Raw genomic sequence first — 13,887 nt, forward strand, 5'->3', positions numbered from 1 at the left:
TATTCCAGAAAAGAAGAAATTTTCGAACGGAAAAAGGATGCAACTGTGGCTGACAAGAGAAGTCAAAGCCATAGTTAAAGCAAAGGAGAGGGCATATAAGGAAGCAAAAATTAGAGGGAAGACAGAGGATTGGGAAGTTTTTAAAAGCTTACAAAAGGAAACTGAGAAGGTCATTAAGAGGGAAAAGATGAACTATGAAAGGAAGCTAGCAAATAATATCAAAGAGGATAAAAGCATTTTCAAGTATATAAAGAGTAAAAGACAGGTGAGAGTAGATATAGGACCGATAGAAAATGATGCTGCAGAAATTGTAATGGGAGATAAGGAGATGGCAGAGGAACTGAACGAGTATTTTGCATCAGTCTGCACTGAGGAAGACATCAGCAGTATACCGGACACTCAAGGGTGGCAGGGAAGCTTAGTGTGCGCAGTCACAATTATGATAGAGAAAGTACTCAGGAAGCTGAATAGTCTAAAGGTAGATAAGTCACCCGGACGAGATGGAATGCACCCTCGTGTTCTGAAGGAAGTAGCTGTGGAGATTGCGGAGGCATTAGCCATGATCTTTCAAAAGTCGATAGATTCTGGCATGGTTCCAGAGGACTGGAAGATTGCAAATGTCACTCCGCTATTTAAGAAGGGGGCAAGGAAGCAAAAAGGAAATTATAGACCTGTTAGCTTGACATCGGTGGTTGGGAAGTTGTTGGAGTCGATTGTCAAGGATGAGGTTACAGAGTACCTGGAGGCATATGACAAGATAGGCAGAACTCAGCATGGATTCCTTAAAGGAAAACCCTGCCTGACAAACCTATTATAATTTTTTGAGGAAATTACAAGTAGGCTAGACAAGGGAGATGCAGTGGATGTTGTATATTTGGATTTTCAGAAGGCCTTTGACAAGGTGCCACACATGAGGCTACTTAACAAGATAAGAGCCCATGGAATTACGGGAAAGTTACATACGTGGATAGGGCGTTGGCTGATTGGCAGGAAACAGACTGGGAATAAAGGGATCCTATTCTGGTTGGCTGCCAGTTACCAGTGGTGTTCCACAGGGGTCCGTGTTGGGGCCACTTCTTTTTACATTGTACATCAACGATTTAGATTATGGAATAGATGGCTTTGTGGCTAAGTTTGCTGACAATACGAAGATAGGTGGAGGGGCCAGTAGTGCTGAGGAAACAGAGAGTCTGCAGAGAGAAGAATGGGCAAAGAAGTGGCAATGTTGGAAAGTGTATGGTTATGCACTTTGGCAGAAGAAATAAATGGGCAGACTATTATTTAAATGGGGTAAGAATTCAAAGTTCGGAGATGCAATGGGACTTGGGAGTCCTCGTACAGGATACCCTTAAGGTTAACCTCCAGGTTGAGTCAGTGGTGAAGAAGGCGAATGCAATGTTGGCATTCATTTCTAGAGGAATAGAGTATCGGAGCAGGGATGTGATGTAGAGTATCGGAGCAGGGATGTGATGTTGAGGCTCTATAAGGCGCTGGTGAGACCTCACTTGGAGTACTGTGGGCAGTTTTGTTCTCCTTATTGAAGAAATGATGTGCTGACGCTGGAGAGGGTACAGAGAAGATTCACTAGAATGATTCCGGGAACGAGAGGGTTATCATATGAGGAACGTTTGTCCGCTCTTGGACTGTATTCCTTGGAGTTTAGAAGAATGAGGGGAGACCTCATAGAAACATTTCGAATGTTGAAAGGCATGGACAGAGTGGATGTGGCAAAGTTGTTTCCCATGATGGAGGAGTCTAGTACGAGAGGGCATGACTTAAGGATTGAAGGGCGCCCATTCAGAACAGAAATGCGAAGGAATTTTTTTAGCCAGAGGGTGGTGAATTTATGGAATTTGTTGCCACGGGTGGCAGTGGAGGCCAAGTCATTGGGTGTATTTAAGGTAGAGATAGGTATCTGAGTAGCCAGGGCATCAAAGGTTATGGTGAGAAGGCGAGGGAGACTAAATGGGAGAATGGGTCAGCTCATGATAAAATAGCTGAGCACTTGATGGGCCGAATGGCCGACTTCTGCTCCTTTGTTTTATGGTCTTATGGTCTTACATAATAGACTATCTTACCTGGTCCTCAACACCACCTCTTTGGTCAGGAAAGCACTGAAGCACCTTCATTTATTGAGGAGATTAAGGCAAGTAAGGCTCTCCTCCGCCACTCTCATTAACCAATTTTTACAGAAGTATTATCCAGAGCATCCTGACCAGCTTCATCTGGAGTACAATGTTGGTAAATCCAAGGTCATTAGAAGATCAGATTATTATTTAAATGGTAAAAGTTTGCAGGATGCTGTTGTGCAGAAGGACTTGGGAGTGCTTGTGCATGAATCACAAAACGTTGGTTTGCGGGTGTAGCAGGCTATCAAGAAGGAAAAGGGAATATTGGCCAGGGAGGTTATGCTGCAACTGTAGAGGGTCTTGGTGAGACCACATCTGGAGTACTACGTGCAGTTCTGGTCTCCTTACTTGAGGAAAGATATACTGGCTTTGGAGGCAGTGAAGAGAAGGGTCACCAGGTTGATTCAAGAGATGAGGGGGTTAGACCATGAGGAAAGATTGAGTCGCTTGGGACTGTACTCACTGGAATTCAGAAGGATGAGAGGAAATCTTATAGAAATATAAAATTTTGAAAGGGTTAGATAAGATAGAGGCAGGAAAGTTGTTTCCACTGGTATGTGAGACTAGAAGTAGGGGACATAGCTTCAAGATTCAGGGAAGTAAATTTAGGACAGAGATGAGGAGGATCTACTTTTCCCAAAGAGTGGTGAATCTGTGGAATTCTCTGCCCAGTGAAGCAGTGGAGGCTACCTCAGTTAATATATTTAAGACAAAGTTGGATAGATTTTTGCATAGTAGGGGAACTAAGGGCTACGTGGAAAATGCAGGTAGATAGAGATGAGTCCATGCTCAGATCAGCCATGACCTTATTGAATGGTGGAGTAGGCTTGACGCACCAGATGGCCTACTCCTGCTCCTATTTCTTACATTCTTATGGCCATCTAGTATGGGAGCTCCAAGGCATCTGCCTACAAAGGATTGTGAGGACTCCCAAGAGCATTGTCGGGATCTCTCTTCTACCCATCACAGCTATTTATTAGGAGTTCCTTTTCATCTCAGATTTTTGGATTTTCTCCCAGTTTAGAAAATATCATTACTAATGCCTCCATGATCTCCACCGCTGCATCACACCCACATTCGGCACACTACTAGTGTCTTCCACAGTGAAGACTGATGCAAAATATTCATTTAGTTCATTTGTCATTTCCTTTCCCTAATTTCTCCAGCCTCATTTTCTAGTGGTCCTATATCCACTCTCATCTCTCCTTTATTTTTTACATACTTGACAAAGCTTTTGCTATTCACTTTGATATTGTTAATATTTTGCCATTTGAGTATTTCTTTGCCTTTGGAAGACATCTATCCTGCACCTTGCTCATATTTCCCAGAAACTCATGCAATTGCTGCTCTGATGTCATCCCTGCCAGTATCTCCTTCCAATTTATTTTGGCCAACTCTTCTCTCATATAACTGTCATTTCCTTTGCTCCAATGAAATACTTACGCAATCAATTATTTTGTGTTTCATCTTTGTAATCAATTTAGATCACTTTGTAGACATCTATTTTCACTTTGACATGAAAAGTCTCTTTACATTGATTAGTGTTAAAAACATCAAATTAAATCCACAGTGATTCAATGTTGTAAAACAATAAAACACGAAAACTTCCGGGGGGAGGAGGGGGTAAATACTTTTTATCAGCACTGTAGCTGATCCCCTAAAAAGCCATCTCATAGGCATTCAACAAACTCCCTCTCTTCCGATCCATTACCAACCTGATTTTCCCAATAGACATGCATGTTGAAATCTTCCGCGACTATCATAACATTGCCTGTTTGACACACCTTTTCTATTTCCCATTGTAATCTGTGGCCCACATCCCAGCTACTGCTGGGAAGCCGGTATATAAATGCTATCGGGGTCTTTTTACATTTGCAGTTTCTTAACTCCACCCACAAGGATTCAACATCTACCAATCCTACGTCACATCTTTCTACTGATTTGATGCCATTCTTTACCAGCAAAACCATGCCACCCCCTCTGCTTATCTTCCCATTCCTATGATACAACATGTAACTTTGGACATTCAGCTCCCAACTATAACCATCCTTTACCCATGATTCAGTGATGGCCACAACATTATACCCAACAATCTGTAATAGTCCAACAAGATCATCCACCTTATTTCTTATACGCCATACATTGAGATATAACACTTTGAGTACTGCATTTGCCTCCCTTTTAAATTCTGCATCCCTAATACACTGATACTCACCCTGCTGGCTACAATTGTGTCCTACAATCTGCCTACCATACCTCACAGTCTGACTACACGCTATCTTTATTTTTTCACCATCCATCCTATCCTGAGTTGCTTCACTTCTGTTCCCACTCTCTTGCTAAATTAGGTTAAACAGAGGACCGTCCCTGTCTGCAAATGGAGTAGCAGTATTTTTGTGCTGCTCTTAGTTTTCTTTCTCTCCCCCTAGGTTAAGCTTTGAATTTAAAATTTTTACTGCTGATTCTTGAGGGGGAACAATATGTCTATGTCTACAAGAAGTGGGAAGAATTTAGCTAAACCTAGTGATAAAGGTAATGGGAAAGGAAAGGTGCAAAAGGAAAGATCTGATGAAATGCCATCATGGGCTGAAGATATCGTTCGGAGACTGAATTCAATTAAGGATCAGAATGGATCAATTAAAAACCAACTGGAAAAGAATAGTAATGAAATTAAGTCATTTCTGGGAAAACTTAAAGACCTGGAAACTCAAGTTATTACACATGAAGAGGAATTGAAGATAACTAAGCAAAAGTTGTCTGAAGCTACAACTCGTTTGGAAAGATATCAAAATAAGATTATAGACCTGGAAACTAGGTCTCGACGAAAGAATATATGAATTGTTGGATTCTAGTAAACCAAGATCTGTTCTGGTTTGCTTTCATCACTTTAAAATTAAAGATCAAATAATGCGACAGGCAAGAAAACAGAGAGCTTTTAGATTTATGGAATCTGAGTTCCGCATTTACGAAGATTATCCAAGAGAGATAATGAAACAAAGATCAAAATTTGCCCCAGTAATGAAACAAGCATATGATAAAAAACATTTCCCTCTTTGAGGTACCCGACAAGAATTAAAGTTTTTCCTGCTAATTCTCCTCCTCGTACTTTTTTTGATCCAAAAGCTGCACTAGACTTTGTTCAGGCTATACCCGTCGCTGTTACTGACACCGCTGCTGAATGAACTATCTGAAAGGCTGTTTGGCTATCTGTATATTATTCGCATTTTGGAAAAAAGATTTATGAAGGTCATTTGCATATTTCATTGAGAGACAAATTAAAGAAGACAAGGAGAGTTGTTCATTATTGCATATTGTTGGTTTTCCTTTGGAAAGATTTATGGCTTAAGTATGTCTGTCTAAATGATCATCTGAACATTCGACGACTGAGAGAAGAAGGGTATTTGTTCCTTTAATTTAATACTTGTTTTTTTTTAATTAGGTAATTGGTAGTTTTTTCCTACTAGTAGGGCTTTTTATATATTTTTTCTGTTTTATTATCACATTTTATATTTGAATTTCAAGATTTTTTAGGGAATTAATATTAAACTTAAAGATGGCACCGGTTTTTCTCTCTGAGAGAAATGCGTGTAATAATGGGTGACTTCAATATACATATAGATTGGGTGAACCAAATTGGTAAGGGTGCTGAGGAAGAGGATTTCTTGGAATGTATGCGGGATGGTTTTCTGAACCAACATGTCAAGGAAACAACTAGAGAGCAGGCCATTCTAGACTGGGTATTGAGCAATGAGGAAGGGTTAGTTAGCAATCTTGTCGTGAGAGGCCCCTTGGGTAAGAGTGACCATAATATGGTGGAATTCTTTATTAAGATGGAGAGTGATATAGTTAATTCAGAAACAAAGGTTCTGAACTTAAAGAAGAGTAACTTTGAAGGAATGAGACGTGAATTAGCTAAGATAGACTGGCAAATGATACTTAAAGGGTTGACGGTGGATATGCAGTGGCAAGCATTTAAAGATCGCATGGATAACAATTGTTCATCCCAGTTTGGCAAAAGAATAAACCAGGGAAGGTAGTGCACCCGTGGTGACAAGGGAAATTAGGGATAGTATCAATTCCAAAGAAGAAACATACAATATAGCCAGAAAAAGCGGCTCACCTGAGGACTGGGAGAAATTCAGAGTCCAGCAGAGGAGGACAAAGGGCTTAATTAGGAAAGGGAAAAAAGATTATGAGGCAAAGCTGGCAGAGAGCATAAAAACTGACTGTAAAAGCTTTTATAGATATGTGAAAAGAAAAAGATTGGTTAAGACAAATTGTAGGTCCCTTACAGTCAGAAACAGGTGAATTGATCATGGGAAACAAGGACATGGCAGACCAATTGAATAACTACTTTGGTTCTGTCTTCACTAAGGAGGACATAAGTAATCTTCCTGAAATAGTAGGGGACCGAGGGTCTAGTGAGATGGAGGAATGGAGGGAAATACATGTTAGTAGGGAAGTGGTGTTAGGTAAATTGAAGGGATTAAAGGCAGATAAATCCCCAGGGCCAGATGGTCTGCATCCCAGAGTGCTTAAGGAAGTAGCCCAAGAAATAGTGGATGCATTAGTGATAATTTTTCAAAACTCTTTAGATTCTGGATTAGTTCCTGAGGATTGGAGGGTGGCTAATGTAACCCCGCTTTTTTAAAAAAGGAGGGAGAGAGAAACCAGGGAATTATAGACCAGTAAGCCTGACATCGGTGGTGGGGAAAATGCTAGAGTCAGTTATCAAAGATGTGATAACATTTGGAAAGCGGTGAAATCATCAGACAAAGTCAGCATGGATTTGTGAAAGGAAAATCATGTCTGACGAATCTTATAGAATTTTTTCAGGATGTAACTAGCAGAGTGGATAGGGGAGAACCAGTGGATGTGGTATATTTGGATTTTCAAAAGGCTTTTGATAAGGTCCCACACAGGAGATTAGCATGCAAACTTAAAGCACACGGTATTGGGGGTAAGGTATTGATGTGGATAGAGAATTGGTTGGCAGACAGGAAGCAAAGAGTGGGAATAAACAGGACCTTTTCAGAATGGCAGGCAGTGACTAGTGGGGTACCGCAAGGCTCAGTGCTGGGACCCCAGTTGTTTACAATATATATTACTGATTTAGATGAGGGAATTAAATGCAGCATCTCCAAGTTTGCGTATGACACAAAGCTGGGCGGCAGTGTAGCTGTGAGGAAGATGCTAAGAGGATGCAGGGTGACTTGGATAGGTTAGGTGAGTGGGCAAATTCATGGCAGATGCAATTTAATGTGGATAAATGTGAGGTTATCCACTTTGGTGGCAAGAACAGGAAAACAGATTATTATCTGAATGGTGGCCGATTAGGAAAAGGGGAGGTGCAACGAGACCTGGGTGTCATTGTACACCAGTCATTGAAAGTGGGCATGCAGGTACAGCAGGCGGTGAAAAAGGCCAATGGTATGTTGGCATAGATAGCAAGAGGATTCGAGTATAGGAGCAGGGAGGTTCTACTGCAGTTGTATAAGGCCTTGGTAAGACCACACCTGGAGTATCATGTGCAGTTTTGGTCCCTTAATCTGAGGAAAGACATTCTTGCCATAGAGGGAGTACAAAGAAGGTTCCCTAGATTGATTCCTGGGATGACAGGACTTTCAAATGAAGAAAGACTGGATCAACTAGGCTTATACTCGGTAGAATTTAGAAGATTGAGGGGGGATCTGATTGAAACGTATAAAATCCTAAAGGGATTGGACAGGCTAGATGCAGGAAGATTGTTCCCGATGTTGGGGAAGTCCAGAACAAGGGGTCACAGTTTGAGGATAAAGGGGAAGCCTTTTAGGACCGAGATGAGGAAAAACTTCTTCACACAGAGAGTGGTGAATCTGTGGAATTCTCTGCCACAGGAAACAGTTGAGGCCAGTTCATTGGCTATATTTAAGAGGGAGTTAGATATGGCCCTTGTGACTAAAGGGATCAGGGGGTATGGAGAGAAAGCAGGTACAGGATTCTGAGTTGGATGATCAGCCATGATCATACTGAATGGCGGTGCAGGCTCGAAGGGTCGAATGGCCTACTCCTGCACCTATTTTCTATGTTTAAAAGGACTTAGGCTATTGGGAGAATGAGCAAAGCAGTCACAGATGGAATATAGTGCAGAGAAGTGTATGGTAATGCAATTAAAAGAATATATGAGAAGATTATTTTCTGGGGGGGGGGCGGTGGAGTTCAAAAATCAGAGATGTAATGGGGCTTGGGAGTCCCCGTGCAGGATTCCCTAAAATTTAACTTGCAGGTTGAGCTAGTGGCAAAGATAGCAAATGCAATGTTAGCATACATTTTGAGACGGCTAGAAAATAAAAGCAAGATGTATGCTGGGGCTTCATCAGACCACACTTGGAATATTGTGAGCATTTTTGGGCTCCAAGAAAGAATTGGAGAGAATCCAGAAGAGGTTCACAAGAATTAATCTGGGAATGAAAAAGTCAATGTATCAAGGGGGAAAACTGTCAAAGGTTGTAAGGCCTGGATAGAGCAGACACAGAGAGGATGTTTCCTATAGCGAGGAAGTCTAGGACCAAAGGGAACAGCCTCAGAATGGAGGGACATCCATTTACAACAGATAGGAGGAGGATAAATTTCTTTAGCCAGTGAGTGGTAAATCTATGGAATTTGTTGTCACAGACAGCTGTGGAGGCCAAGTCATTGGGTATATTTAAGGTAGAGGTTGATAGGTTCTTGGTTTAAGCAGAGTGTCAAAGGGAAGGAGAATGGGGTTGAGAGGGGTAATAGGAGAGGGATAATAAAAGAGGGATAAGAAATAAGAAAGGTATGAACATGTTCATGGGGCTATATTACAGACCACCCAACGGTCTGAGGGATTTCGAGGAACAAATTTACAGAGGGATCACAGACTGTTGCAAGAAATTTAAGGTTATTGTAGTAGGTGATTTAACTTTCCACATAATGACTGGGACTAACATACTGTAAAAGGACAAGATGGGTTAGACTTTTTCCAAATGTGTTCAGGAATATTTTCTTAATCAAAATTGAGAAGTCGCCATGAGGATGTGTACGATACTTGACCTGCTGTTAGGGAATTAGACAGGGCAGGTGACTGAAGTTTGTGTAAGGGAACACTATGCATCTAGTGATCACAATGCCATTAGTTTCAAAGTAAATATGGAAAAAGATAGGTCTGGTCTGAAGGTTGAGATTCCAAATTGGAGAAAAGCCATTTTTGATGGCATCAGAAAGGATCTGGCAAGTGTGGATTGGAACAGGTTGTTTTCTGGCAAAGGTGTACTTGGCAAATGAGAGGTCTTCAAAAGTGAAATTTTGAGAGTCCGAAGCTTCTAGTGAATGTGCCTGTCAGAATAAAAGGTAAAGGTAACAGGTGAGATATTGAAGCTATAGATAAGAGAAAATAGGAGGTGCATTGCAGGTATAGGCAGGTAGGAACAAATGAGGTGCAAATGGTATACAAGAAATGCAAGAGAACACTCAAGAAAGAAATCAAGAAGGCTAAAAGAAGTTATGAATGGAGGCCTGTGACCAGTGGACTGCCACAGGGATCAGTGCTGGGTCCACTATTGTTTGTCATCTATATCAACGATCTGAATGATCACATGGTTAACTGCATCAGCAAACTTGCAGATGACACGAAACTTGGGGGTGCAGTGGACAGTGAGGAAGGCTATCGTGGCTTGCAGCAGGATCTAAACCAGCTGGAAAAATGGCAGATGGAATTTAATGCAGACAAGTGCAAGGTATTGCACTTCAGACTAAGCAGGGTAGGTCTTATGCAAGGAATGGTTTGGCATAATTTGTTGAAAGTGGTGTCACAGGGGAAAAGGATCATTTTTGCACATTGGCCTTCATAAATCCAAGTATTGAGTGTAGGAGATGGGATGTTTTGTTGAAGTTATACAAGACATTGCTGAGGCCTGATTTGGAGTGTAGTGTGCAGTTTTGATCACCAACCTACAGGAAAGATGTAAATAATGTTGAAAGAGTACAGAGAAAATTTACAAGGATATTGCCGAGTCTGGAGGACCTGAGTAATAAAGAAAGATCGAACAGGTTAGGATTTCATTACTTGCCACTTAGACGATTGAGAAATTTGATAATGGCACACAAACTTATGAGGGGTATAGATAAGGTAAATGCAAGGAGGTTGGTTGGGATCACAATCAGAGGTCATGAGCTCAGGGTGAAAGACGAAAACTTTAAAGGGAACACGAGGGGAAACTTCTTCATTCAGAGGGTCATGAAAGAGTGGAACACGCTGCAAGCAAAAGTGGTATATTTGAGCTTGATTTCAACGTTAAAGAGAATTTTGGATAGGTACATGAATGGTGGTGGTATGGAAGGCTATGGTCCTGGTGCAGGTGTATGGGAGTAGGCAATTTAAATGGCTCATCATGGACTAGATGGGCCAAAGGGCCTGTTTCTGCACAGTACTTTTCTATGATTAAGTAATGCCAGTTCTGCTCGCCAACCAAGACTGTAGTTGAAGCTGTAACACATTCACAATAAAAATGAAATTTCACAAGGGTAGCGAAATTGATCATGCTTTTGTGTCACTGTATTTTTTCACTATGCGAATATGTGTCGACCATATGGATCACCAGGGGTTTGAACTTCCAAAAGCTTGCATACTTGCACGGACATGATCAGGTTTTAGATAAAATTCAACAATGCAGCTCAAAAGAACATTGTGTTACATTAGAACTTCTAGACTGGAACATTAAATCAGTCATCGCTGAAGAAATCCTCACCCCTCCCATTTTAGCATTTCTTCCAACAATTACATTCTTTCAGTTGCATAAAGTTTATCTTTTCACACAGCAATTTATTGCTAAAATCTGAATGAAGCTCTGTAAATAATGACACAAACTTACCTTGTGTGTTTTGCTATAGATGTACAGATATGCCAGCCTGTAGAGACTCTTGTAGTGCTGAGGGAATCGACAGAGACACAGATGCAAGGCTCTAATGCACTGTTCGATCAAGACCCAGCGCTGCTCCCTCTCATCTCCTGGCAAGCTCTGAGGGAGGTCCTCCAATCTATAGGTGTCTTTCATATCTCCTGATGGTTCAGTTGTTTTCTTTTTTGAGTCACAGAGAGATGATGAGGTGGTCCTGGTGGGAGTGACAACAGCAGTACTGATGCTACTACTCTGACTCTGTGACTCGGTGTGCAACTTTGCCCCTGCTTGTGCTGCCAGTCTCAAAGCCAGAGCATCTATGCCTTCACTGATTTCCACATTGCTTCCTCGACAGAGTTCAGAGCAGACTCTTCCAACAGAATCCTCTTCTTCTAACTTCCTATAATTCTCTCTTGATGATACAGTGCTCTCCACAGGTGCTCTGTTACCTGAACGTTCTGCCAACCTCAAAGTCAAAGCATCAATGGCTTCTGTAATCGCTGCACCGCCTCCTCTGCAATCCTCTGAAGACATTCGTAACCCAAAGTCATCTTCGTCTAGTTTTCCATGGTTTTCCCTAGGTAATACATTAGCTTCCACAGTTGAAGAAGATGAAGGACTACCTTTACCAGAGTGAATTTTCTTGCTACTGTCCTGGGAACTGGCTGCATCTGTAAAGATGTCCTGTGTTGAGCTAGAATCAGACAGTACCAAAATCACGCTATCTTGACTCCTCTCTGAAAAGAAAGCACAAGTAATTCAATCATAGGTTGCAGTTTTTAATATAACAGAATCATTTCAACATGGAAGTTGCCTGTTTGGCCTGCCCTCTGCCAGAACTATTCAGTCAAACACATTCCTCAACTCAGTCCCCTGAATTTACAATTATTTCTTTCTCAGGTCCCTTTGAGACACATTGGTTGAATGAAAATTTGAACTATGCTTATTACATTGCTTCATATCCCATGCTAACCTTATCCAATGAAAAGCTGTAATTCAGTCCCTTGTTTCAACAGATTGATAGTTTCAACTGATCTCCAACAACCATGCCATTTTGGGGATAAACAAGATGTTCCCCAATTTTTCTCTTAAACAATTTAGCTCAAATTGAACTTGCATTGACAGTTTGCAATTCCTGCAGAGGTAAATATTTCACATTATCCACTGAACTAAAATTCTCATCCTTGACGTCCAATCACAAGAAACAGTGGTAAGAAAAGTTCATTTAATATTGTTCTTAATCTTTTTTTAAAGCTTTCTCAACATAATACTGATCCATGCAATTTCAAATGCAATAAGGATGTCAAGAAGACACACAACAGCTGTCATTTTCCAATAAATAAGGGAAATGAAGGAAAGCTATATTTTAGGAACCAGTTTGACATCAGTAACTTGCCAAAACCCTTACTTTAAAAACAGTTTTTCCAGACAGCAACATTTTTACAAAGAATTACATTCGTTAAAGCATATTAAATTGACGCTGTTCTACCAGCTCACCATAAACAAGGCTGTGGAATATATTAAACAAAATCCCTCCTCACCAATGTCAGTTTAACCTTACAATATGCTTATAACACAAAATTTATGCTTTTATAATTATACACACTTGACCCCAATAGAACTCGCTAATATGCCACATTCTGGTCTCTCTTTAAGATGTTAACCAGTATCACAATAAATTTTCCAGTAGGCCAGGTAAGCTTAAAGAGTGTGAGCACCAGGCATTTCACTAAGGCATTACCTGGAATTTCTGAATTATCAGGTATCGATTTATCAGAGTTTTATCAAGTCTTTACATATAAATAAAACCATGAATCTTTGTGAATGTTAAACAGGGAAGGAAAATCTGGAGAGAATGCTTTTTATTCCACATAGTCCCTGCTGTATTGCGGAAAAAAGTCACCTTATTGCAAAAATGGAGACACAGAAGGCTGCAACTGCTGGAATCTGGAGTAACCTACATGTGTTGGAAGAACTCAGCAGATCAGACAGCATCTATGGAGCTTAGAATAAAGGGAGGGAAATGGGGAGGGGAAGCCACAGGAGGTAAACACAAAATACTCTGCAGACGCCGGGGTCAAAGCAACACGCACAATACGCTGGAGGAACTCAGCAAGTCGGGCAGTATCCGTGGAAACGAACAGTCAACGTTTCGGGCCGAGTCCTGCCAAAGGGTCTCAGCCCGAAACGTTGACTGTTCGTTTCCATGGATGCTGCCCAACCTGCTGAGTTCCTCCAAAGTGTTGTGCGTGAAGCCACAGGAGGAGTGTGCAGCAAACTGGGCAACTGCTTTGACAAGCACCTCCACTTCCATTGCCATGTCAGTAAACATTTCTACACTAACATGCCTACCCTCAACATCCTCCACTGCCAAGTCGAGGTAAACCCAAATTAGAGCAACATCATCTCATATTCTGTCTGAGCAGTTTCTCTGTAATCTCTGTAACACTGGCCAGAGGCTGACATGACTTAGTTCCAATAACTATACCATCTTTCTTTGGAATCGGTGCAATTCCAACCTATGGAATGTTTTCTCTGGGTTTATACTGACTTCATTTTGCCCAAGTCTCCTTAATGTTCAAATCATGGCTAAACAAAAATGCTGGATGTGATCACCGGCATATGACGTGAAATTTGTTAACTTAGCAGCAGCAGTTCAATGCAATATATAATCTAGCAGAGAGAAAAAAATAATAAATAAAATAAAACATAATAATAAACAAACAAGTAAATCAATTACAGGTTCCCCCCGCCATCTGAAGGTAGAGCGTTCCTATGAAACGGTTCGTAAGCCGAAATGCCGTAAGGCGAAGAAGCAATTACCATATATTTATATGAGAAAAATTTGTGAGCGTTTG

General features: G+C 41.1%; 1 protein-coding gene across 4 annotated transcripts in view; it reads right to left on the reverse strand.

Annotated features, from left to right (window-relative positions):
• cabin1 (calcineurin binding protein 1) overlaps positions 1-13,887 on the reverse strand; it is a 693,325-nt gene that overhangs the window by 381,146 nt on the left and 298,292 nt on the right. For all 4 annotated transcript variants that reach the window (XM_063031768.1, XM_063031766.1, XM_063031767.1 and 1 more), the window contains exon 27: positions 11,003-11,766. In XM_063031768.1, coding sequence (XP_062887838.1) covers positions 11,003-11,766 — 764 coding nt within the window. The remainder of the gene's footprint in view (positions 1-11,002; positions 11,767-13,887) is intronic.

Source organism: Mobula hypostoma, chromosome 23, assembly GCF_963921235.1.
Source record: "Mobula hypostoma chromosome 23, sMobHyp1.1, whole genome shotgun sequence".
Taxonomy (NCBI): domain Eukaryota; kingdom Metazoa; phylum Chordata; class Chondrichthyes; order Myliobatiformes; family Myliobatidae; genus Mobula; species Mobula hypostoma.